The following is a 25,830-nucleotide window of genomic DNA, read 5'->3' on the forward strand; positions in this document are numbered from 1 at the left end:
ACCTCAGCCAAGTCCCTGGATAACTGGGCTATGTGGTAGCTCGTGGGCAATAAAAAGATAACATGTTGGGTGTGAGGCTTCGTAAGCCCTGAGCATACTCATTCCCCTGTCACTACATTGCTCCTGGGGGGAGAGGTGTGGGCTGCAGCCTGAGAAGCTCTCTAGAGATGTTGGAGAAAGGGTCAGGTCTGGTTTGGTCCCAGCTGAGTAGGGTACTGGTGAGCACAGAGGAAACGGTGCTTTTGGTTCTTGCGTGTGCAGGACCCTTCCGCCTAGCTCCTTTCTGTGGCAGGTCTGGATGGGCCCCAGTGACCTACCCACAGGGAGACTGGGAGGAGCCACACAAGCTGGCCCTTTTCAAAGGTGATGGCTGTTCTTGATAATGCCAACTGGCTCAGCTTTCATTTCAGCTTCCTGAAGACTAATGCAGACAGATCAATTAGGGACTGTGAACAAGTTGCTGCAGCTCCTCAGCCCTCCCCCAGATAATAATAAAAATATACCCCCGCTTTTCTCCTTCCTTGAAGTCCCCGGGAGAGAATTAGCTAGTGCTGCAGGTGCAGCCATCCTGCAGGGTGGTGAGAGCAATGAATAGTAAGGTTTTTAGCTCAAGCACACTAAGGCTGTTCAGCAGCCATTGGATAATCCTCTGTTAATCAGATTATGTAAATTACTACTTCAGCATCCCTATCCCATCTCTCGTCCCTCTGCTCTCCAAGCTGGAAATAAAAGGCACTCTAAAAAGAAACATTTAAACTGCAGAAAGGCAGTGCTGCTGAAAGGGATGTGCGGAGGGTGCCGAGATGAGGAGCAGCGGAGCAGGGCTTTGTTTCCCTGCAGACGGACGTTCCTGCTTGGCAAAGCAGTGGGCGACACCAGCAAACCAAAGGTCAGGAGTGGGCGCTGCCTGTGTATTAACAGTGTCTCAGCACCGGGCTGAGGAGGGCAATGCTGGTGCATATCTGGAGGCCAGCACTTTGTCCCGGGATGTTACTTTTTGTGCACTGAAAGAGCACCCCTGACCTCCTTGGAGCAAACTGACCTCCCGCCCTTTCTTCCCTGTTCATGATGTGTTATGCGTTTGTTCATCCATAGTGTAAAGCCCAGCACCCCAAACAAGGTTTGAGTTGAGAGATGTTGTCAGCAGTCAGGAGTTGATCACTGAACACAGTAACCAAAGGGAACGAAGGGACAGATTATCAAAGATGGCCACTGTAGCTATGTCTGCAAAGCCTGGACATACAGGCAGTGTATCACTTAAAACCTGCACTTGTGGTTTAGTGCGTGCAAGGTAATCATGTCCTCTGATGCCGGGTTTCATATAGGGTTATGTCTTCCTGAAACACTTGTCAGGAGCCTGGGCAGTCACAACAGTATCTTACTCAAATTTCAGCTGTACTCGAAATGTGGCTTATGACACTTACTTGGTCTCCGAGGCTATCACATTTTTATCCAGGTAGGAGTGGTGTTGGTTTTGTTACGAGCTGGAATAGAAAGCCAAAGAAGGCAAGAGAGGTCAGTTGCAACTGAAACAGAGGAGCTGAGAGCTTATTTGTTCTTTGTGTGGCCACTGAAAGCCACTCAGAAAGCTGAGCTGACCTACATTTGCTGTATAATACTCCTGGCTGAAAGCAATTTCTTTTGTTTGTGACAAAGATGAGGCTGTCTTTCTCATGGCAGATGCAACACGCTGGAGTTCTCCACCCCAGACTGGGTTTTCTGCTGGGGTTTTAGTACTCACAGACGATCAAGAGAATTTGTTCCCCAGCCCTTTTCCACGTTGTTGAACACACATCCTGATACATCTTATTCACAGTGGGTAAGCAAATCTGTCTGAAGTGCTACTTGTGGGCTATTAAAAATATTGCACATACAGAGCTCAGACCCTGCTGGTTTGATGCGTCGAGCTAATCACAGGGCATGCCTTGGTTTCATGGGCTCAGGTGACACAGCTGGGGGTAAAACATGCTAAAGTGTATAGAAGGACTTCACTGGAGTTAATGGAGCTGCTTCCCTGTGATCTGTGAGAGGCTGGGATGCTAGTTCTACAGGAACAATACTCATGGTCAGGTAGGGAATAGACACCCCGGCCCAAACTGTTAGGAGCTTCTGGCTGACATTTCACAATAATTTTGAAAATGCAGGTGGTCACATATGCAGGTTGCATAGTTCTCACCTTGAGGAATTTCACCAGAAATTTGACTTCCTTCCTCTGGCTGCTGTTGGCCTTTGTAGAGCCGGTGGAAGGTAAAGAGGTGTGCAGCACAGTCGTATGATGGAATACAGGTGAACTGAAAGGGTAATAGAATGATTTCTGCATGCTGCAGATCAACGCTTTTCTATAGTAACCAATGAAAGTACATCAGTTTACTGAAAGTCACCAGCTGAGCATCTGAAATAGAGATGTATTTAAAAACAGTGGAACCAAAGCAATTGAAAATGAAATTTGAAATTGATTGTACCATCTCTCCACCATCAGGGCAGCAATGAGGGCATACATTCATAAATCAGAAAAAAATAGGATTGCAAAACTTTAAAAGCAAAGGAAGAAAGCTAGCTTTCAGAGTCAGAATAGTGAGTAGGTCTGGTTTTTCTATGTGAAATAGACTGTGTAATCATAATGAACTCCTGAGATGCCCTATTTCTTGGAGTTTCCCTTTGCACACACATGCATTGCTGGTCTTGCAACAGGAGCAATCTCAAACACCGAGTATGGGATCTCTCCTTTGATGATTTCAACCTCAGCCATTCTCAAACAGCAAACTGCACTAAGAAGAGATGTTAGGGAAATTCAGAGCAAATTCCCTTGTTCCTTGCAAAAGTTCACCTCAAAGAGCAAGCCACATGGTTTCAAAGGTTTGCACATGGACAAAGAGAACTTGCCAGACTGTGCAAAAGCCTGGTGACTCCCAACACATCGAGTACACGTGGCTGGGGGTTGAATGTTTTGCTTGAAGTTATACTGGAAATTAAATCTCTCAGTCCCTACTTTCTGTCATTAGTTAAAAGACTGTTGTAAAAGATGCAAACACATCTACAGCAAAGCCCCTTCACAGGGTTTATAATCTGGCTAGGAAGGTTTTCTCATATTCAGCTCCATGTTTCTTTGAATGCCTGCTTTGAGTGATGCTTGTGTGGTGGCCTTATGGCTGCATGCAGCCTGGCTGAGCCCAGTGAAAATGCAAGCTGCTGATTCTCTGAGATGACTGTCTTGTTTTTGTCTATTTTAGGTGATTTCCCAAGAACTTGTAATGTCTGGGTACATCTGTGTCAAAGGGAAAATAAGCTGCTTGTCTCTTCTTTCTTGTTCCCAGTTTAGAGAAACATTAGGTTTTCAATCTCTTTCTTCTGTGGCTAATAATTTTCTTCAAGGCTATCTGCAACTTTCAGCATTAAAAAGGAGATGATTTTTGGCTTCTGGAATTAAGCTGAAAAGTGTGGCCAGAATTTAAAGCACCCCCTGATGTGAGTGTTTTGTTAACACTAATAAGAGATTCAAAACGTTACAAAAAGCTTCAGATGATGGAAGTTTAATATTTCAGCAGCCTGCATGCAGCTGCTGTTCTGAACGTCAAGCAGCCTCCTCCAGCTCACTATATTCAAAATCTATTGATCTAAAATTTTATTTTAAAGGGCAGGAGCCCAGATGTGTATAATTGCTTCTTATTGTTCCCATCTGTAGAGCATGGCTCTGAACTCACAGCGATAATGTGACAGTGTGTTTGCAGCCTCTTGCTGTCCTTTTCTGCCCATCACTTTGTGTGTGCTGCTTTCATCAGACTGAAAGGGGTCAACCCACAAAGGGGGAAAAATAATTTGAACCATGACCCATCTTCTGAAACCTCTGCCCATTTAGGCAGTTTGTTGTTTTTTTTTTTATTATTTCCCGCTCATCTGCAGATGTGGGTATGTCTCAAGCTAGCTCAACAGCGTCAGTGAGCAAAAACCGGTCTTGGGAGAGAGACACAGCTATGCTTGTTGGAAGGAAACCATGGGAGCAAGAAGAGAAACTTTAAGATATGGAGTAGTCTTCAGAGCTTGTGGCCTTGTAGTTAAAGGGAGTTGCTAAGTTGCCGTGTCTACAACAGAAAAAAGAAGTAAGAATGGAAAATTACTGAGCATAGTTACAGGCTGACACGTCAGCCCCCTCTAAAGGTATAAAAGGCTTGCTTGATTTTAATAAAGTGTCTTCAAGGTGTCTTCGAGTGTCTTCATGCCTTCGATCTGCTCCCATAGCCCATGCATCATATGCCACATGCAGCAAGCATTTTGTTGGGAAAAGACAGGGTTTGAGGTCTGACCCAGTGAGAAACACAAACACCATTTTTTCCTGCCTGACCATTACTCTATCTTGCAGAGGCTTCTGTTGGCCCTGGAAACTATGTAGCAGCAGAATAAAGCCTTTTGCTCCTGCTTGCATACCACACTGTCACATCTGCCAGGAACAGCTTTTCTTTCTTTCACAAAGAGGAATAACTAGGAGTAACTCCCCTGGGATGTTTCAGGGGCTAGAATTTAAATGCTGGTGTGCCACCTTTCAAAAAGAGACATGAGGAACCCAGTTTTTAGGACATTCACACTTTGCAACAACCCACATGTTCTTGATTTCTTCAAAGTGGCCATCTCTCACATCACCTGCTTTTCAGAGCTACACGTGTAAATGCTGTTGCATAAATGACTGACCATGCAGGGAGTTCGTTGGTTCATCCAGGTCAAACTGTTACCAGTATCTGTGGTGCTGAGGCAAGCTGATGAGCTGACCAAAGTGTGGCTCTTCAGAAAGTGATTGCACTGAATGTGAGTTCAGCACTGCATGGTGGGTGGACATGCTGGGTATGATAGCAGAAATCCCAAGGAAGTCCATACCTGTTGTCCTCTTCGGCCTCAGTTCTTACCCATGAGAGGGCTGAGACTACATTTTCTTTTCTTTCCCTGCTTTTGTTTCATCAAACTTGCCAAGGAATGCCTCTCTGCTAGGAAGAATGTGTACCTGCCTGGCAGAGTGGGCCTGCATTTCAGCAGGGGCCCACCAGCACTGCTGCAGTAAAACAGAGGTTTCTGCATCTGCAGACACAACAGCTGTATGTCCCCATTTACCCCGTTTGCACTCGCAGTGTTGCCCACCCCCCTCTCGTCATTGGTGCTGTAAGGGCACTGGGACTCTGCTTTCTGAGAGAAGCATCAGAGGAGGGAAAATGGCCATTGCATCAGCAAACAGGCTAATATCAACAGCAGTCCAGAGGCAGAGTGCAAGTTACAAAATATATTCTGTCTCCCCTTGACTTCTCATGAACTGATGGGTGGCTGCTAAAAACCAGGCCCATTGCAAGTAAGGAATTGCCCTTGCAAGGACTCCAAGGAGAACTAACAGGATGGATCCTGGCAGAAAATTTTGTGAGGAAGAGCATTCCTAGGTTGCAATATCGTTTTCACTGGTCTTGTTGCCCTCTCCTTGCCCCTTGCTGAGCGATACTATACTGGCACCTATGGATTGCTCTAGGGAGAGGTAATCCCAGGACTGCAGTAATATATTGACAATGTATTTCCCCTGCTGTCATGTCACTTCCAAGTATGGATAGGAAGCTGAATGGGATTGGTGTGGTTCATTGGTGCCAATTAATCACAGTTCAATAGGAAGCTTAATAAAGAGACAGTGAAGCAGACCCTCATGTATGACTCCTTCTGAGCAATCTGACAGGGTGGAAAAGACCCTTAAAGTTGGCATAGAAGTCAGAACCTCTATGCCATCCCACCAGTACTCCCAATGACTTGACACCAACACGAGTTTGGCACCTGGGACCTCCTGCCCAGGTCTGGACAATGGGTTGCAGCATGTCCCAACAGTGCATGAAAAAAAGTGCCACTGTGCTTGCAGCAGCCTCAGAGTTTTGCTGGGTGGCCTCTCAAAGGAGGAAACAAGCTGGGGCTGCAGGGAGCCAGGGGACGGTGGGCAGCAGAAGAGCAAGGGGAAGGGCAGGACCTCCCAGGGGCTGTGGGTTGCACAGCCTCAGCTGGGCTGCCACAGAGGTGTTCAGGAGGAGTAATTCCCTCATACAGCAGGAGGGAGACGAGGAGACCTTGGGATGTGGCAGAAACGCTAAAGAGATACGGTGGCGGCTTTTCTGAAGTACATGGGAGGGGGCTAGGATGTCCCTTTTTCTCATGTGAGGTTTCCTGCCATGAACCTGCCTCTGGAGAGGGCACGTATCTGACAGCACAGGAGCAGGATCCAGCTCTTTTGCATGGATATGTGAACGAGAGTGAATAGCAGCCCACCCAGTCCCTCGCCCTGCAAGGTCAGACACTTTCCTGGCTGTATATTTTATAGTGCTTCATCTGGCCAGGTTTGAAAGCCCCAGGCAGTGAAGTATCCAAGCAGCTAGAGATAAAGAACTTCAGCTCCCTCCCCTTTCTGGACGGGCAGTCGCCCTCCTCTACCACTGCCTGCTGGCTGGAGCATCTCTGGGCAGATTTTTGGCAAATAATGGGCTGGAGGAAGTAACAGGGAGGAGGGGCACTCTGCAACTTTCCAATGTAAATTACATGGAAATCAGGCTTCTGTGAGGCCAAAGGCCCCTCTGGAATTAGGCCTTTAGTTAACATAACACTTGTGCTAAATGAAGCGGTTGACACAGCTTTCAGGCTGTAGTGCCGCTGTTAATTTACCGTGTGAAAGGGCTGAATGTTCAGTTGGGCTCGGCAGGGGAACAACTTGCCCCGGCGGGGACCTGAGGTTCGTTCTCTCCAGATAGCGGCCACATCATTCCACCGCTGGGCTGTTAATATTTATGGGGAGAATCTTGTTAACTGAAACATCCACGGTGCTTTAAAAACCCTGGTAGGTGAGCCCTACCTAGCCCACTTGCTGTTTTGCCTGATGTGTCTGGGTAAGAGCTGAGCTTTCTTGGGGCTTGCCGGTGGAAAGTAGTGGTGTGCTTAACGGTGCTTTATCCTGGATGCAGGCATTTTCCTGCACCATGACTCCAGTGGGATGATTAGCTGGGGCTTTTCCTTCCCCATCCCTTCTTCCCCTTGAGTATCCTGATGCTCCCAGTGTGTAAGTAGGTATCTTGCTCTTGTTCTCCCTGTTTACTCTTTTCTCCACCCAAAGCAAACTCCCAGCACCTAATGGAGAAGTGGGTGGGGGTGCAGATGAGGTCATATGGGTCTGAAAGACTTTGTGTGTTTGTAACAAAGCTATGCCCTTGTTGGCTTGTGCCTGGGGCAATTTCATGACTACTTTCATGGAATCATGGAATCACAGAATCATAGAATAGTTTGGGTTGGAAGGGACCTCCAAAAACCACCTAGTCCAACCCCCTTGCAATAAGCAGTGACACCTTCAACTAGACCAGGTTGCTCAGAGCCCCATCCAAGCTGAATTTGAATGCTTCCAGGGATGGAGCACCTACCACCTCTATGGGCAACCTGTTCCAGTGTTTCACCTATGAGTAGAGTTGTTACCCAGGGAGAAGATGAGGCTGGATGGACCAGTCTCTGTCATGGACACGTGTGTGCTCCAGTGATGGAGATGGTGTTAGTCTACAATTTTTGTTCTTTGCAGTCAGATGTCAGCTTGCTTGCCTGTTGTCCCTGTGCTGAGAGGAAGTTTTGGGGCCACCCCAGCAGTATGGAAAGAAGTGCCTATTTCACCAACCCTGTATTCTAGCTAAAGGGGTATGGAGCTGGCTCATCTTTCCTGTAAAAGCATGCATTAAACTTGCCTTTAGTGCAATGCATGGGCCCTGAAGGGCAAGCTGGTAGACATGTGAATTCACACCTGCAGCTGCCTGTTGTCACACAGACTCCGGCCTCTGCCAGCACAGAGCTTGGGGCAGTGCTGAGACTTCAGCAGCTGTAGCTGTCTTCCAGGCTGCAGAAGGTGCTAGCCCTGACTGAGTGAAAGGGAGCTTTCACCAAAAAAAGTAGTGCAGGACCGATTTGCCTGCTTGTGGTCACCATCACAACCTCACTGCACTTACTGTCAGAGCAGAGAGGGAACTTCGCACTTAGAAATATAATAAATGCATCAGTACTGAGTCACATTAAAGCTGGCTTTTGAATGAGCGCTGCGTCTCTTCTTCTGGAAACATTTACAAGCTCAGAGCTGAATAAATAAATAAATAAATAAATAAATAAACGAAAAACCGAACCAAAAAAAAAAAAAGAAGAAAAAAACGGGAAAAATTAGATTCTTGCCACAAGCAGCTTCCATCCTTTCCCATAAAGCACGCTTGACCTTGCCAGAGCTGCTCCAATGCTAGTAAGCACTGTCTCAGCTACAGACCTATATCAGCCCCAGAGAAGGGCAGAGAGAGTTTGGTGGGAAGAGAAAAGGCAGGATAGAGAGAATCTCCTGGGAGATGCAAAACAAGCTCCCTGGATTGCTAGGACTAGTGGTGACACGCGCCAGACAAAGGACCTGCTACTCTATAAATGAGGCAGCCAGGACCACTGCTAGGCTGACTCCAGTGAGAGCGAGCTCTGTGGCCAGGCACTGCAAAAGCAGTCAAAAAAAGAAAAGTAGGAAGCATCCGATTTTGCTGTCTGTTTGCCTGCTGACCACGTTTCAAGAGGCGCAAGCACCTGTGAACAGAAAAGTAAGTGACAACGGCCTCTTCTCTTTACAGTGTTGCCTCCCCTCTTTTGGGCTTTTCTTTCAACTTTCTTAAGAATGCCAAAGTTTTCTCTTGGAGCAGGGAACATCCTTAAAAAAAGGAATTTCTGCAATAGCCTTTTATCATCCACTGGATTTTTATTTCTTATCATAGCACCTCCGGATCTTGTCATCAAGAAGTTAGGAGTAAGGCATCTGATCTGACAAAATTACACAAATGGCCACTTAGAAGGTGGCTGGCTGACTGCCTTCAGTCAAGCAAAGTAACTGTTATTGCCCTGTTTTTGTGCCTGGACTTTTCAAATTCTTAATACCCGCAGAGACTCAGTGAATCAGACCTCATGCAAGGAGAAATTATTATTTCCTTTTACTACTTTTGAAAGAAATGTTGATGCTTAGATGTGGAGCGAACATGTGATTCTAAAATCACTGTTCCTACTTTTCCTAGATTTTCTTACATCATAATCACACACTAGGCAAACTCATTTATAGCACTGCAAAGTGCTGTAAATCAGAGTTATCGCACTGGTGCAAAATGGTTACACAAAGCATCATAGATTCTCTGAGTTTAGAACTAAAACTTAACAGAATTCTCTAATAGTGTTTGATATTTAAAACAAATGATTTGCAAAAGTACAGATGATCATGCGTTCAGTAGCCTTTACTGTTTACTTATGCACTAGACTGTGTGGGAAGCCTTTGACAGTGTAAACAGGTAAATGTGTAAAGAAACAGTTTTAAATTCCAGTCCTCACATATTTAAAAATATCCCCACTACTTCATTGGACATCTGTCTTACAAATGATGTGCATGTAAAGTACACAGGCGTTTGAATTTAGCTCAGTTCATAGTTCACTTAGGAGAAAAAGCTTAGCAATTTTATTAATTTTATTTCTGTCAGTAAATATTAATAACTCTCAGATTTTTCAAAACCTTTTGAAACAGCCAATATAAAACATGTTTATATTTCCATGGGTAGCCTTCTGCATAAAGCTATATTTGCCTGAGAAAGTTAATAAAGAACAAAGCAAGTATTTTTCTGAAGTAGGTGTCTATATCCTTCCTTATTTCCACATAACAGTATAGGATGATATCTGATTTTTAGAACCTTTTTCCACCATGTGTTTCTGTATTATTTCTCAAAAGATAACTAAAATAAATGCAGCTTGTTTTAACTGCCTGTTTACATAAACCATTAAATTAGTCGTGATATGAACAGATGACGCAAGAAATCAAGTGCTCGCAGAGTCAGCATGCCAGGTAGAAGGCTTCAGGACTAAGTGCAGCTGCCCATGAGAGTGTGGTTGAGACAGGGATGATCTTCATGCTGATCTTTCTATCAGGCATAGCCCCACAGACGTTAGCAGCGTGACATTTAGGGGAAAGCAGGATTGTAGTCCTTGTCTCGTAGTGGTTTGTATCACACTTTTGGAAGTTATGATTTGTTGTGTTGGTTACATTTCTGGATGTTTATAGTGACCTCTAGTCTTATGCACAGCAGACCCAACCCAGTTCCCGGGGTGATGCCATGCCGGTCAGCAGACTGGTTTTAACTTGTGTTTGGTAGGAAGACAGGGCACTGCACGCTGCTAACAGGATGCTGTCAAACGTTCAGTCTTGCTTTTGCTGAAGTCACAGAGAGATTTGCTATCAGCCTCAGAGCAGACCTGGGCAAAATGCAAAAGCAAATATTCTCTGGGGGTCATATCCAAACATAATACAAGATCTGCCTTCCTACTGATGCAAATGTCCCTTCTCTGCTCCCAACAACTCATGTAACAGCATGAGCCGCTGAGACTGGTCTTTCCCAAATTGTAAGATATGCAGCATCTAGTCTCCCCTCCTTCACATAACAGACTCTCAGTAACGAGGATGTGGTCTTTCCTACATATGCCTGCAAGCCAAGGAATTTAAAGCAAACGGACATGTTTCTGCTAGCAACAGCTACTGCCTCATAGTGGCAGGTGTAGAGAGAGGGATGCAGGAGGGAGAGCTGTGATGAGATGTGAGCAAGTATCTGTGTGGAACAAGGTTTTGCACACTGGGTCTGGAAAAAACAAGTCCTTGAAGAACTCCCAGAAGATCACCAGGCTGTTTTTCTTGTCCGTGTTAACCCTGAAGCACAGAGATAGTGTCTGTATGTAGTATTTTGGAAGCTAATTTGGCCGAGACTGTTTCTAAAGGAAATCCACTGGAACTGTAGTTCAGACACAAAAGGGCCTTACTGGAAAAGGGACTAGGAGGACAGAGAAGTGCTTTTCCAAGGAAGACTCTCAGATCTTCTTGCACAGAAAATAACACAAGTGCAAATTTAGTGAAGAAAGGCTAAACCTTCTAGCAGAGTGTTCCTTTCTCAGCTTTGCAAGTTGTCATGTCCATGCCAATACACTAGAACTCTATTTAGCAAAAAACCTGTTGCAGCCCATGAAGGGGTCATTTGTTTTGCACTGAGCTCTAGTATAATTAGAATTTACTGCAAAGGAACACCAAAAGCTCTGACAAGAGGGGAGCCAGGGCAAAAATCCCCACCCACCAGCCACTCATCATCACTATTGGTAAGTTCTTAACCACGCATTTTGTGTCCTCCCAAATGCCTGCTGGGTGGCAGCCCATTGCTTCACACACCTACTTGTCCCGAGGAAGCCTTAGGGGGCATGATGCCAGGGTGTCCAGGTTAAGAAGTCTGCAGGCTAGGCTGATTTCTCCGAAAGCAGCAAGCTCTCTGCCCTGCTGAAGGTCTGCACCCTCTAGGAGGGTAACCCGATTACAAAGCTAAGCAACCCAGGGGCAACACAGGGCCAGGTGAAAAACCTGCCTTTTGAAACTGTGATCACATATAGACTAGCATCCCCAAACATGAAGGCTGACTTAAGCTTCACACCTTTACACAGCTGCTTTTGAAGGCTCCAGCGATCTCCTTTTTCTAAAGGTTCAACAAGAGCACAGCATAGCTGTATAGGGTTTCTGTAAATGCTTCCCGTAGGAGGGCTCCCAGAAGCAGAGATTCCACTATGTGCATTTTGTCCCAGATTTACTGACTATAAAAAAGGTAAATCACTCTGTCAGTGCTGACTGGCTTTTATAGCGTTTTTGCTGCTCTGCTATACTTTGTACCATGGTATGATTGTCAGGTAACACTCCCAAAAGGCACATGAGGCAGTGAAAGGAGCCCTTGTTTACTTCTGAAGTAGCTCCTCTTCCCACATCTTATTTGAAACAATATGAAGTTCATTGCTGATGTTGGGAATTGCCCCATGAGAGCTGGGAGAGGATTTTCTCTTTCATTACACACATGCAGCACCTACCAATGCTAAGCAAGGCTGGGCCACTGCCTGCTGGTGGCTGCTCTAACACAAACAGAAATGCTTTCCTTTCCACAAACCTTACAGCTGAGACAAACTAATTACAGGCATGAGGGACAGGGATGTGGAGACAAAAAAAAGGAATCTGCCTGAGGCAAAGGCACAGCAGAAATGAGGACAGAAGTTCAATTGCCTGATTGCCAGCCCAGCATTTGGCTCATCACACTGTGCTCTCTGTGTCCTTGTCCACCAGTGCACCAGTGGGATTTCAGGTGGGAGGCACTTGGGGCGGGGGCGGGGGGGGGCGGTAGTGCTGAGATACAGGGAGGTGGTGATGGAGAGAGGAGGCTGAGGAAAGCTGGGACTGAAGAGTCCATACCTAGAGGTGTGCTGCTCCTCTTGCAAGCCATCAAGCTGGGATGCAATGTCCCCTCTCTTCCTTCCCCTCCCAACCCAAAGGAAGTCCTTGCAATCTAAGCAACTGTGCAGCAAACAGAGCATAGTGCAGCTGCACAGAGATTGAGTTTATTCCTTCTAGAGGGTGGGGAAACAAAATAAAATCATATGTTATGGATAGGCAGTGTAATGTCTTGTGGCATCTGTGCTCAATCTTGTCCTCTGCACATCGCTGAGTCCCATGCTCCGAGGCTCGCATCAAACTAGGGGGGGAAACAATGAGCTACTTCTTTTTCCTCTTCTCCAGATCACAGCCATGCAAAGTGAACAAAGCACGGTAGCGCGGAGCGATAGCTGGGGAATCTTCGCTTCTTGCAGTAGATCAGGCTCACAAGCACCTGCCTGATATAGGAAACAGGCACCATCTGCTCTTCTGTTGCCATTTACTTAAGTGCTGAGGGGACTTCATACAATCCAAAACGATATGTTAAATAACCAGTTTTAGCGGGCACTGGGTTGCCCCCCTGGAGTAACGGTGTGGCACTCCAGGTTTACTAGAAGCACTCCAGTTCTTGCTGGCAGCAGGCATCTGCTGTCTGATTAAGATTTGCAGGAGTAGGTCTCCAGTGGCCAGTTTCAACATGGATTTAACTTCACTGAGGTCAAAGGTATAGCTTGAGGGAGGAACTTTCTCATCCAAGATCTTTATTTAATAGCAGTCTGCTAATTATGACTGAGTGCTGGGGTCCTGGTGAGTCCCCTGTCAGCCCTCAGACATTAACCGCTGGGTTGGGGGCCATTTGCTGGGGAATGTCCTAGCGGAGATGGTGCTTTGTGCCTAAGCTGCTCTGCTGCTGCCGCCTGAATTGCCTGGATTTTGCATAGAGAAGCTGTGAGAACTGCAGCTACGAGGGAGAGATTTTCATCTTTTCTGTTGTTTGGTCTTTTGTCTGGTGACACTTGCTGCTGCATTAACCACAACCAGTATTGGGTCATTTGCCCACTGCCCCCCCACCCCCTTTCATATTTTTCAAAGGAGTAGGCAGGGGGATGGAAATAGCTTCAGTTATCTGTTGGCGGGTGGTGGTATTTTGTTTTTTCTCTTTGTAGCTGTTGGAGCAGATTCACTGCTGGGCTGGGGTTATTTCTTTGCACAATTCTCCTTACACACTGCAGATGTGGATCTTAGCTCATGAACTGCACTTCTGGACGTGTCTTCTTGATCTGAGTTAAACTCTGACCTCAGTGGCAACATTTTGCCCTTCAGAGTAATGCCTCCAGTGAAAATGGTGTAACCTTCCAGATTTACCTTCCTGAGAGCAGAATTAATCCTCCGGAATTTAAACTGCTGTCTTTCTGGGTTTCTTTATTGTCAACTAGATGTGGGGCTATTAACCTGTGGTTAGGGAAGGTGACCAGAAAGCACAGAATCCAGGTTAATGCAATTTATCTGTCCATGATATGTACAAATGCATGATTTTTGCATAGATTTAAATTCTACCAGAGGGATATAAGCCACACACAGCAACTAGACAATACATATTTTATACAGTACTTCATAGAAATCTAAAGAATACATTGCTCAGATATGCAGCGTTAGCAAAGACCTGAAGCTGCAAGTAACAGCGTATTGAAAGCTGAGCTTGTGGGGAGAGCTGGAGAGAATGGAGGGAAGAGGAAGAAGAGAATGAGACAAAAGGAATGGAAATGAGATCCCTTGTCAGTAAACTGGTTTAATTTTAACTGGAAGGTGCTGTGGTTAAAGAACTTGAGGGATGTGTAGGTGACTATACAAGAAAAGAAGCTGTGCTGAAACATTACAGTTACTGCAGAATTGGACCAGGTTCCTTTTCCTCTTATGTTTCTAGCTGAATCGCTGAGCACAAAAACAGGAAACTTGTGCCAGTAAAGCCAAAAAGGAGATGGGATTTTAAGATGGAGAGAGTATGGAGGTGGATTACACCTGAAATGAAGCTCCCTGTAAAGCTATCAGCAGAAAAGGAGGCACTGGGAGAGGGAAGGAGCTGCTGTTTGCTGATCTTGAATAAATGTCAGAAATACAAACACTTGTTTTTGAAGTGTAAAGCAGGAGCTGGTCTCGCAAAGGCATCTGTTTGCTAAAGAGAAGAAAGACAAAGAAAGCATGGTGTGAAGGAGTAGGCTGGGGTTATTTTTCCACCAATAATACCACTAACAGGATGAGAAAACATGTTCACAGTGCCAGGGCTGAATGCTAACCTGCTTTCCTGGAGTACTGCGCTGGGGACTGTCTGCAGGAGGAGCAAGAAGGAGCAGACCCCTCTGCTGGTATTCGTAGCTGAGATGTAGACAGGTGCCCAGCAAACCCAGACCCATATGCTAGAATTACAGTGCAGAGACTGAAAGGCCTGCTAAAATACAATGCACCTGACCCATTAGAAGAAACAATGAAGCCCAAATAACTTTCTCTATGTTATAAGAAATAACCCCTTTGTACATCGATAAAATTGTCTTTAAAACCAGGACAAAACAAAAGAAAAGAAAACAAAACCAAACCCCACCAAAAACAGGGGGAAGAGAGAGACCAAGAGAGCAGCAGGTGGCACTCTGAATTTCACATGGGTCCAAGCAGCTGCTTGGACTGTAAAGGCAAATGTTTTGCCTTCAGGAGTGAACGCGTTGCAGTGCAGAGGAGCACTGGAAGACAGGGTTTGAGATGTGGAGCACTGATGTGGCAACATTCTTGCCAAAAAGGTACATGCTAGCTTTCACGTAGATGCAAAGTACCAAGTAGTTTTGTTCCCATAGCACAAACCAAAATCAATGCATGGAGTAGGAGAACAAAACAAAACAAAAAACAAACAAACAAAAAAGAGATACAATTCTCTTTCAGATCGAGCAGTGGGTCTCAAAATAAGTCTACAAAAAATACGCAAGATTCTCAGTAACCTATATGATGAGGCTTTGTTTTTTAAATGAGCCTCTCAGGAAACAACGACATTTTGATGAGGCAATTTTCTTGTCCCCTGAAGGCAGAGGGGACAACTGGGCCTGACAGTAATTTCAGACTTCTACCAAAATAGACATCTGTTAGCTCTGTAAAGGCTACAGCCGAGCGCAGCTGGCAAGGTATGGGTGGCATGAGCATAGCCACATATACTACACATGGGCACATTTGTATTAGCTGGATCTCTGGCCGAGGTCTCTGAACACAGCTCTGACATAATTTACAACGCTGTAACTGTATTTCCCTGGTGATTTGTAATCAGTGCTGGACTGGAACTTGGAGGAAACTTCCCTGTCTGCCATGCGCGTCTTGTCTCCCTGACAAGGCATCCCAATTAACTTCTGAGACGCAGTGGGATTTTTTTCTTCACCCAGACTATTACCATGGACTTTTGTGAACCCCAAGTGTCTTGCGTGGTGTGAAGCTGCTTCACAAGGACATGGAATCACAGTTGGGCTGTCACCCCAAAAGTTCCTTCTTCTGGGGGTGAAGGGTTATAGCCCCCTGCTCCCCAGTCCCCCGTGGGACTGCTGTAAGGGCAGATTTGCCCATGAATATGAAAAGCTGAGGTTTTCGAATGTGTAAGAAGGTAAGTGGAAACATTTGTCCTTTAGTCTCTTGGCTGCAGGTAGTTTTTCCCTGCTCCAGCTGTCAGTGTGCCATTGGCATAAAAAGCAGCTTCAGAAATGGAAAAGAGTCTCCTGCAGGGCTGTGAGCGAGAAAGGAAGACTCTTTCCAGTGGCAGTGGGAGCAGGGTTAGGGCAACCCCAAGAGCTTTTGGCAACCTTTCTGGTAAATGGCATTTAAAATTACTGTGTGCCCCTCGCACAGTGCTATCCTGTTCCTAGGTCTGCTCCGGGCACTGGGCTCCCTTCGCTGCTCAGCTCTGAGGCAGGGTGGCCAGGTAACACCTATGTAGACATTTTGGCTGGGATGCCTGCACATTTTGTAGGAATCGCACTTTCCCTTTGCAGCCTGCACTCATGGCACTTGTGGCTTGGTCTTGGCAGCTCTCAAAGGCTAAAGCAGAAGCCTGAATGGATCAGACTGAAGAGTGTCAGCCACCAGCAGTGAGCAGTCAGTGTGGGCTAGGAGGGAACCGGTCTGTTGCATCCCTGGAAGTCTCCTGAAATAACCATAATCCCATGTGTCTGCAGTGTTGCCTGTCTGTTCACTGAAGCCCCATGATGAAGGTCCACCTAGCTTAGCTCCAGCCACAAGTTACCAAGCTTGGGCTAGCAGGGAGCAGCCTCCAAGAAGGTGTGAACTGAGGCTGGGAGAGCACGGATCTGTTCTGCCCTTGGCCTGCTTGCCTTTCCCCATAAAATATGCCAGGGTGTTCCTCATGCAGCCTGGTGGGATGTCTAATGCATTGGCTATTGGGAATTCTGCTGCAGGGGAAGTCTCAGGAGCCTGGAGAAGCCTGGCTCGTAGCAACACCAAATGGCTGTATGAGGACATTTAACTCCTTTTGGACTCTGGCATCTGGTTGCAGCTGCAACACTTATGATCGTGGCTGAGAATGGGGACATGACTTCAGGGATTAGGGTTAACCTGTGCAGGACATGCAGGACAAGGGCATCAGCCACAGAGGGCAAAAATGATAAATGTCTTGTGCTACCACTGTCTGCCCGCTGCTGCCCCAGAGGTTACAGTGCCCCCAGAGCAGCAACCTGTGTGAAAGCCAGGGGTAGCCGTTCACTCACAATCTCATTTGCTTTGCAGCACCTTGAGAATGACAAGGAAGGTCTTCACCAACACCAGGGAACGATGGAGGCAGCAAAATGTCAACAGTGCCTTTGCCAAGCTGAGGAAACTCATTCCCACCCACCCACCAGACAAAAAACTGAGCAAGAATGAGACACTCCGGTTAGCTATGAGATACATCAACTTCCTTGTCAAGGTCCTGGGAGAGCCAGGCCTGCAGCAAACGGCAGTGGCAGCACGGGGCAGCATCCTGGGGTTCTTTCAGCAAGCCCCACACTTGCAAAGCATGGAAGAGCTGACACTGATTGAAAACTGTGGCATCTCCTCTCCTGGCATGAGCAGCAATATAGTAGAGTGTTGGTCAGAGACCTCATCTACCTAGCAGACAATGAGACATGCAGTCTTGGTGTTAGTCTGATAGTCCCCCTCTTTTTGCAGAATCTATGGGCTGCTCCTCTATGTATTGTGATTATTTATTTATATTTATTACTGTTTTATTTGGTACACATTTTTATTTAATAGGAAAGGAAATCCTTGGTCAGCCAACAACCTGGAAGACCAGACAGTGAACTTGTAGCCTGTGGGACCTTGGAAAGACTTGCTGCTGTCACAGCAGAGTCCAATCCAGGAGGGCTTTCTGCCTTGACCTCTTCCATAAATTAGGCCACAGAAATTCATCCAGTGTTTCTGCCAGGGAAAGAGATTATTCTCCCATGCTGTTTCAAGGAAATACTACTGAGCTCAAGAATTACAACTGCACCACAAAATTTGTCCAAGACGGGCATCTGGCCTCAGTAGTGATTTTGAGATTTTGAGAGATGTGGTATTTGCCACTCCTCCACCAGTGGTTCCAGGGGTTAATTGCACTCACACGTGAGCCTGTGAATCTTATTTCCATCTTCATTATTTTTTGTTGTTGTTCTTTTTTCTAAAAAATACGAGTCCTAGCCCTTGAACTTGCCTACATCTCTCTCCATCAGAATGGAGGGATCCCTAGTGTCAGAGCAAAATGCTATTAAACAAAATTAAACATTATGTTAAAGCCAAAATGCCAATTAAAATATAAGAAGACATAGTCATAGATGAGTTTCAGTGGGTTCAATAGGCAGAGTAAACCTCCTCTGCAGTGGCAGTGTGCATGTGAAGGAAGCTGGTTAGCTATGCTTCAGCTCCCTTAAAAGCCCATCAAACAGGTTGGTGGCAAAATGTCTTTATTCTTCAACAGCTGTAGTAATGGGGGAGGTCTTGTTTTGGGGCAGAGGTCCCAGGAGAGAGGCTCCAATAACACACTGTGAAAACCTTCATGGAAACACCAGTGAGCAGTGCCCCTTCCAGTGCTTGGGTGCAGAAGCAGCTGGAGTGTGTCTGGGCCTAGCAGAAGGTGCTGAGGATGCACCACTGGTCCACTGTGGTGCCCTTTTGGCACAGGGCTGTGTGCCACGGGTCTTGGGAATCAAGTTCCTGAACAAGCAGCTTTTGCTGCTGTGGGGGGCAGAACCAAGCTGCACATGTCCTTGCTGTCACCTGTAAGACCCTGGTGCTGCAATGCTGGGCTGCGTGCAGGTTGATGACGGCCCTGGGTGGGGTACCAAGACCATGGACAAGACTAGGGGCACGCTGCCTGTGTACTTAACTGACTGTCTTTATGCTCCCTGCTTTTGCCTACTGTAGTTGAGGTTCCTCAATCTGGACATTATTCTAAATGGGCTGATGGAGCAAGGACAAAGAAATTGGTGTAAATGTCTTCCACTTGATTCAGTGGGTCAGTTCCCTGTAAAGAATGCCAGCCACCATGCTGTAGGTGTTTAGATGATGAACAGGATAAAAAGAGTTTTCATGAATGTGACCACTGTGGGTTGCTGCCCACAAATCAATTTAATTTCCTGATTGAGTTATATAACCTGTGTTAGCAAAGGCCTGGACTGCCCATGCAAGTTACGAAGCTTCCTAGAGCAACAGAAAAAGTTCTAAGTAGAACTGCTTCCCGGTCAGACCCTGCTTTCACTGACAAAGGTCCTTTTGATTTCCATGTGGACCAAAGTACATGTCAATGCTTAGAAAAGACAGCTACCCACCACTGGTGAAGCAATGGAGCTCCCATGTGCCAAGGTGTGTCCCTGGTCTGTTTGTCTACTCATGAGACAATGAGTTGCCTTCAGGAAGGAGAGATAGAGTTTGTGCATGTAATATGTACAGTCCTTCTGCATGAGGGGATTTAGCACCCAAAGCTGAGCTGCCTTTAAAGTCGCACCAGCCACCAGGTTCACCAAAGAAGCCAGGGCTGGTTCCTGCTAAGTGTATAAAAAGCTGAAAGGGTTCACAGTGATTTCATTGTGTTTCTGAACACTGCTTACCCCTGCATTTCTGAGTTGCCAGTTGCACTGGAGAGCAGCTGAGAGGACACACACTAGGAGTGTTTTGCACAGTTCATGAAATCAGTACTGCTTTCTCCTGCCTCTGCCCACTTTAATGTTACTGAATGGAGTCACAGCTTCTTCTGCATAGCACCTCAAATGTAATGAGCCAAGTCCTCCTCCTAGCTTTCTGTTGACTTGCTGGGAGTTACAGCAGGATAAATCAGTCCAAATAAATTAGAGCACTTACTGGCAAGGTGTGGTGATGCTATTTGGTCTACCGGTCACTTCCTATCATAGGAAATACATGTCACCAAGGCAAGCCACAACATCTTGTGAGCAGAGTTACTGTTCAGGGAAGCAGAAAGAAAAACTGGCATTTTTTAAAGTGATACGCTTGTTATATTTTCTATCTGAAAAAGCTTCCCTTCTTCTTATTGATTTAGTTCATATCAGCACTTTTCTTTGTTCTCCTTTCAATTTAGGAGCTCCCTAATCTCATGTACAGCATATATTTCACTAGATCTACCTACCAAAGACATTTTGTTTTTGTCACGTTTCTTCTGTGTTTTGTGGATTTCTTATCTGTATGATCATGAACAAATAAGGTGTAACTGATCACATTTTGTGCTATATGATGTTATTTAACATCTAATATATTCCAAATAAATTATTTAAGAAACTAATCTTTGTCTTTTAAAATGTCTCTAAATTTCATTTTACATTTGCATACCACTTGGTAGAGGATACCAAAAACATTACAATGTAATTTCCAGTAGAGGATTGTTCTACTGTTCAGCGCTCAATGCAAGAGTCTTGATGTTAGAAACAACATTTTCATATGATAAAAAATGACAGGAATTCTTTGTTTATTATGATTTCTTACACTTTTGAGTTGAATTGTATTTCAGTCTACATGCTAAGGGGATTTTGACTAGCTCTTGAAACAGCCAGATAAATAAAAGTTCATTGTGCAAACAGGGGTGTGTTTGTCTTCCAAATATTCATAATTAAAAATATTTTAACAACTCTATTTTAAATAGAGAAGTCACCCTAAAGAATTAATTTGGACTCTGATTTGAGTCTATCATTATCTGGACATGTTCAGATAGGGAAAACCTACAGATTTGGACTGGAGTCTAGGTTCAGTTGTAAACATTTACCCAAAGCTGAGGGGAGCTTAGGATGTAAAGCTGCTCTTCCTGGCTAACGCCTGGTGGCAACAATATAATCCCTGATTGACTATAAGGCTGGGAGAGGAAGCACTAGGATGCAGAAGCTGTGAGGAAAAGACGGGAAATCACTGGGGCAGAGGGTGAGTTTGTTTCATGCTTAACTGGATGTCTCGCAGCCCTGACACTGGTCTATGATACACCAAGAGAGGGTTTTCTGCAAAATATGTGCCTGAGAAAGGTATTGACTCAAGAGATTTTTATATAAAAGTTGTGAGATCAGCCAACGTGAGGTTCAAAATATGCTAAGCAAGGCAATGCCACCTTAGAAAGGATCCTCTGCTTAGAGCAGGTAATGCCAAATTAGTTTGTATGCTCAGGATCATGTGGCAATGCCTCCTCTGAAGTGGGCAGGGTACATCCATGTTAACGTGGTGCCGTGCTGTGAGATAATGGGACCTGTGGCATGGAGATACACCAGGTCACTTGGAGTTGGCTGAGAAAGTCTCATATATATATTGCAGCAGTGGCAAAACTTTTGTATAAAAGACAAAAATGTACCTAGTCTTCAGACCCCTACTGAGTCTCCCAGTTGTAACTAGCAGTGCTGAATAGAGTTGTGTGAATAGCACTTTTTTTCCTATTATAATTTTTTTTGGTGATGATATGGCTGTCAATATTGCAAGGACAACCAGCTTAGGATGTTACTCTTTGTGTAACTTCTCTGTAACTTCTTCGTTACCTCCCGATACAAAAAGGCTTGATGTGAAATTAAAAGATGCATGGCTGCCTCGAAACCACTGTACTCTCAACCTGCACAGAGGGTGTGAGGTGTCCTTCTATGCCTTCGTGATGCAGAAATCCCAGTGGGACATTCCTTTACTTCGGATTTCCAACAGGATCAATGGAAGAATATAGCTCCAAATTTCAGGTCAAATGAGGAATTACTTTCCTCAGAGCCTGGGTGCTGGGAGACAAATGCCACTGTTTAGCTGTCACAGAACCTAAGGGAACTGATGCCAGGAGAGGTGCAATGTACACTGTCCTTAAAAGTAACCCACACATCACCAGGAGCAAGCCTGCTGTGCAGACTGCTGTTCATCACGTCCACTTCTCAGTGTCTCCTTTGTGGCTATGGAGTGTAACTGCAGTTGGATATTTGGGTTGGGTAAGAAAAGAAATATGTTACAACTGTGTCTTGCAAGGACGCTGCAGTCTTTGCATGAATCCCGTGATGGCCAGACTGTGGTTGGAAGAAGGGTAGGTCTGCAGTCAGGGTTTTGGCCTGAGATTCAGTGGATTCAAATCCTTGGCTGATGTGATCATACTGTGCCTAGCACTGGACATTGCACAGCAAAACCCTAGATTGGTATGATGCCTTGTTTTTCCTGCAGTATTGCCCATGCCAAGGAAGACTTTGTAGTGAGGCATGTACTTAGCAGCCTTGTTAGTTGTATGGAGTCTAAATCAGGGAGGAGGAAGGTACAATGAGCATAACAGAGGGAGACTCACAGGATTCCTGAGCCAGCTAAATTAAATGGCAAAACAGAGTTGTTTGGGACACTAAGATCCATCGTAGCATCTTGCTCTGAGCAAGAAGCAGAAGCTGCAGGATCTACGTGTTTCAGAGGCATACTATTCATGAATTTATCTTCCAGTATCAAAGTGGGTCTCACAAATTTCTTTGCTGCTAGGGAATGATATGCATTGGCCATGGCTAAAGTAGTGTGAGCAAGGCAGATCTGACTTTTGTTCTTTGAAGGCTGGGTGATGAAAGGAGGTGGAGAGAATGGGGGACTTAACTACTGACCTGTGGGGCAGGGGTCACTTGGGAGCCAGTCTTAAATCTAAAGGTCATCGACAAAGTGACAGAGTCTAAATCCGTCACTTTTCAGGGGTGCAATTGTATTTTTAACACAGCAGGTGCTGAGAGAATCAGAGGGGAGAAGGTGGGTGGAGGAAGCAGCTCAAGTAAGTATTAGGGTTACAGAAGGCAGTGATTGCCCTGTATCTGGTTGATACATGTATCTATTTGAATTTATTCATTATTGTTCTGTCCATAAGCCACGGGTAGCATTTTCATTACACTACGAGTCGGTCCAGCTCTCCTCTATACGAAAAAGAGTCAGTCCCATCCTATTGTATTCTCCCCCCACCCCCTTCCCATGTGCGCAAACGAATGTACATCCCACCCCTCCACAGCTTGTTTTGCTGCCACGGATTGCAGACCCCACAGCGCACAACTGAGGACTCTGCGATAAGCCTCTCCTGGGAGCACCCTTTGGAAAAGGGACCTCCCAGGCACTGAAAGCCAAGAAGAGAGGGAAAGAGCAATGAACATTTCTGTGGGTACCTCTCCCCTGCTGAGTGTCAATGCCACAAAACAGCACATAAATGGCTCAGGATGAAAGGCAGAAAGAAGTCAGTGAGAGTCCTGTGGATCTCATCATGGACTGAATGAGGACTTAGATGAAGTCTCCAACTTCTTTTGCTGGCAAGCGATGCAGAGAGGTACTCACACACAGGGCAGGAGAGGTTTCCCATGCCCCCACTTTTCCATCCCATTACAGCTGGTTGGGGGCACAGTGACCAACACTGAAAATCTCAGATCTGGGGAAGATCCCTCACTTTCTTTGAAATTCCCTACTCTCAACCTTGAAAGACAGACTCTTTCTTAGGTAGTCTAAAACCTTAATGGAAAGCTAAAGGATGATGACCCACAGTCAGCAAGTCTCCAGGGAGGTGTTCTGCCTCCAACCCTGGGTGTAGAGAACATTTAGCATTGATTTTCTCTTTGTGTCTGTATTTGGCAAACCCTGGTAGACCAAAGTGCTTAGTCCTGGAACCGAGAAAGGCTAAGAGCAGCCAATATTAAATCTTCCTTCAAATCACAGCAGAACTACTGTGCTCTGATACATAGACGTACAACCAACCAAAACATAACTTACGGATTCCCCTAGCTCAAGACTACACAGTATTAAATTCCAGCTTTAAAAAGCTTTACACTTACTGGAAATACCTGAAGACTCTCAAGAGGAAACTACAATGCTTAAAAGCACCTTGAGTGGAGGCTATTAGACCTGGCTCACCACAGAAGCTCAGGCCAGCTGACTGTGACCTGAAGTGTTTTACTGCTGTAGGTTAAAAGCTGTTTCAGAAGAAAGCATCTGGCCCTGCTAAGAGGCTCTGCAGTGATCTCTATGGGATTGAATGGCCAAGTTGGTTGCCAGTTGAGAGTTCCTAACAGAGCGAGTGAGCCTGGCAGGCTGGGCTTGCCAAAAGCGCTCAATGCAGGCACAGCCTGCTTGGGTGGGAAACGTTCCCACCACTTGAATGGGAACTGAAATAACTCAATGATGACGGGAGCCGCCTGCTCTGGCTCTTCCTCCTGAGCTATGCTGCAAATGTTTTCCCTAAAAATTCAGGCAGAGAAGGGCAGCCAGCTGCTGTTTGGTGAACATGCCCGGCCACCGTGTTTGGCATGGGAAAGCCCATTCTCAAAGTCCACATTTCTCCATACACGTGGAATGCAAATGGGTTCTCCCCAGCTCTCAGATTTGGAAGCAAGGGGAGAAATTAGTGGCAGGTAGCTTCAGCAGCGTAATTTTACTTATTGATTTTGAACTGAATAGCTGAGCAGATTAGAAAACACATACATATATCTGTCTGTCTGTCTTTTTATCTTATCTGCCTTACCCTTCTCATCTCCTTGAAGTCCATGTTGAAGTTCATTTAAGGTCACATGCAAAGGGAAAACCACACATTTTGCCTTTAGAATCAAAGTTATTCTTCTTTCAGACTAAGGAAAAAGAAAAATGATGAGAATGAAACCAAGACAAATTGTCAGTGAAACCGGGAGAAAGTGTGTAGGATGGCTCTTTCATGTCGTGACATAGCTGGGTAGATGTTACTCTTGTTGTAGGAGGGTAGACTTCTTCCATATTACTGCTCTGTATATCATCTACAGAAAATAGAACACCACCACCTTGTAAATCAAGTAAATCAAGTAAATCAAACTGCCAGTTATGCAATTCTGAAAGCCCTTATATAGTGGCTCCTATTAATTTCAAATATTTCCCAAGAGTACAGGCTGCTGAACCAATACAAACACTGATTATATTTTTTCATTATCTAAATATGTTTTGTATTTCCCTTAACAATATAGTTGTAAGCTAACTGCTTATTTCTAAGGTCAAAGAAATGAAAATGCTATTAAAATAGTAGTAAAAAAAAAGTTTATTTGCTTTTTATCACATCAGCAGCGGCAAAATAGTTCCAGCAGTTCGCTGTATGTGCTGTCATAGAATCACATAACCATAGAATAGTTTGGGTTGGAAGGGACCATAGAGATCATCTGGTTCCACTCCTCCTGCCATGGGCAGGGACACCATCCACTAGACCATGTTGCTCAAAGCCCCATCCAGCCTGGCCTGGAACACCTCCAGGGATGGGGCATCCACAGCTTCTCTGGGCAACCTGTTCCAGTGTCTCACCACCCCCACAGTAAAGAATTTCTTCCTAATATCTAATCTAAATTTACATTCTTTCAGCTTAAAACCATTGCTCCTTGTCCTATCACTACATGCCCTTGTAAAAAGTCCCCCTTCACCTTCCCTGAAGGCCCTCTTCAGGTACTGGGAGGCTGCTATAAGGTCTCCCTGGAGCCTTCTCTTCTCCAGGCTGAACAACCCCAACTCTCTTGCGCTGTCCTCATACGAGAGGTGCTCCATCCCCATGATCATCTACATGACACTCCTCTGTACCTGCTCCAACAGGTCCATGTCTTCCTTATGTTGGAGGCCCCAGAGCTGAATGCAGTGCTCCAGGTGGGGTCTCACCAGAGTACAGTAGAGGGGGAGAATCACCTCCTTCAACGTGCTGTCACAATTTTTTTGATGCAGCCCAGGATACGCTTGATATTTCAGGCTGCAAATGCACATTGCTGGGTCATGCTGAACCTCTCATCTATCAACATCCCCAAGTGATTCTCTTCAGGATTACTCTCAATCCGTTCTCCACCCAACCTGCATTTGTGCTGGCAGTTGCCCCAACTGACGTGCAGGACCTTGCACTTGGCCTTGTTGAACTTCATGAGGTTCACACGGACCCACCTCTAGATCCTGTTAAAGTTCCTCTGGATGGCACCCCTTCCCTCTAGAGTATCAACCACAACACACAGCTTGGCATTACCTGCAGACTTGCTGAGGGTGCATTCAATCCCACTGTCCCTGTTGCTGATAAAGGTGTTAAATAATACTGGTCCCACTAAAGACCCCTGAGGGACACCACTCATTAC

At 45.6% G+C, this 25,830-nt stretch overlaps 1 protein-coding gene across 1 annotated transcript; it reads left to right on the forward strand.

The window, feature by feature from the left end:
• The first annotated feature begins 8,477 nt into the window (after positions 1-8,477).
• Positions 8,478-20,284, forward strand: TAL2 (TAL bHLH transcription factor 2). Its single transcript, XM_037372679.1, has 2 exons — positions 8,478-8,600; positions 17,027-20,284. The coding sequence occupies exon 2, from the start codon at positions 17,037-17,039 to the stop codon at positions 17,388-17,390; it is 354 nt and encodes a 117-aa protein (XP_037228576.1). The 5' UTR covers positions 8,478-8,600; positions 17,027-17,036; the 3' UTR covers positions 17,391-20,284.
• Positions 20,285-25,830: the final 5,546 nt, after the last annotated feature.

The sequence above is a fragment of the Falco rusticolus genome, chromosome Z, assembly GCF_015220075.1.
Source record: "Falco rusticolus isolate bFalRus1 chromosome Z, bFalRus1.pri, whole genome shotgun sequence".
Lineage (NCBI taxonomy): Eukaryota > Metazoa > Chordata > Aves > Falconiformes > Falconidae > Falco > Falco rusticolus.

Coding starts and splice junctions, on each gene's coding strand:
- TAL2 (XM_037372679.1), top strand. CDS start 17,037: ATGACAAGGAAGGTCTTCACCAACACCAGGGAACGATGGAGGCAGCAA.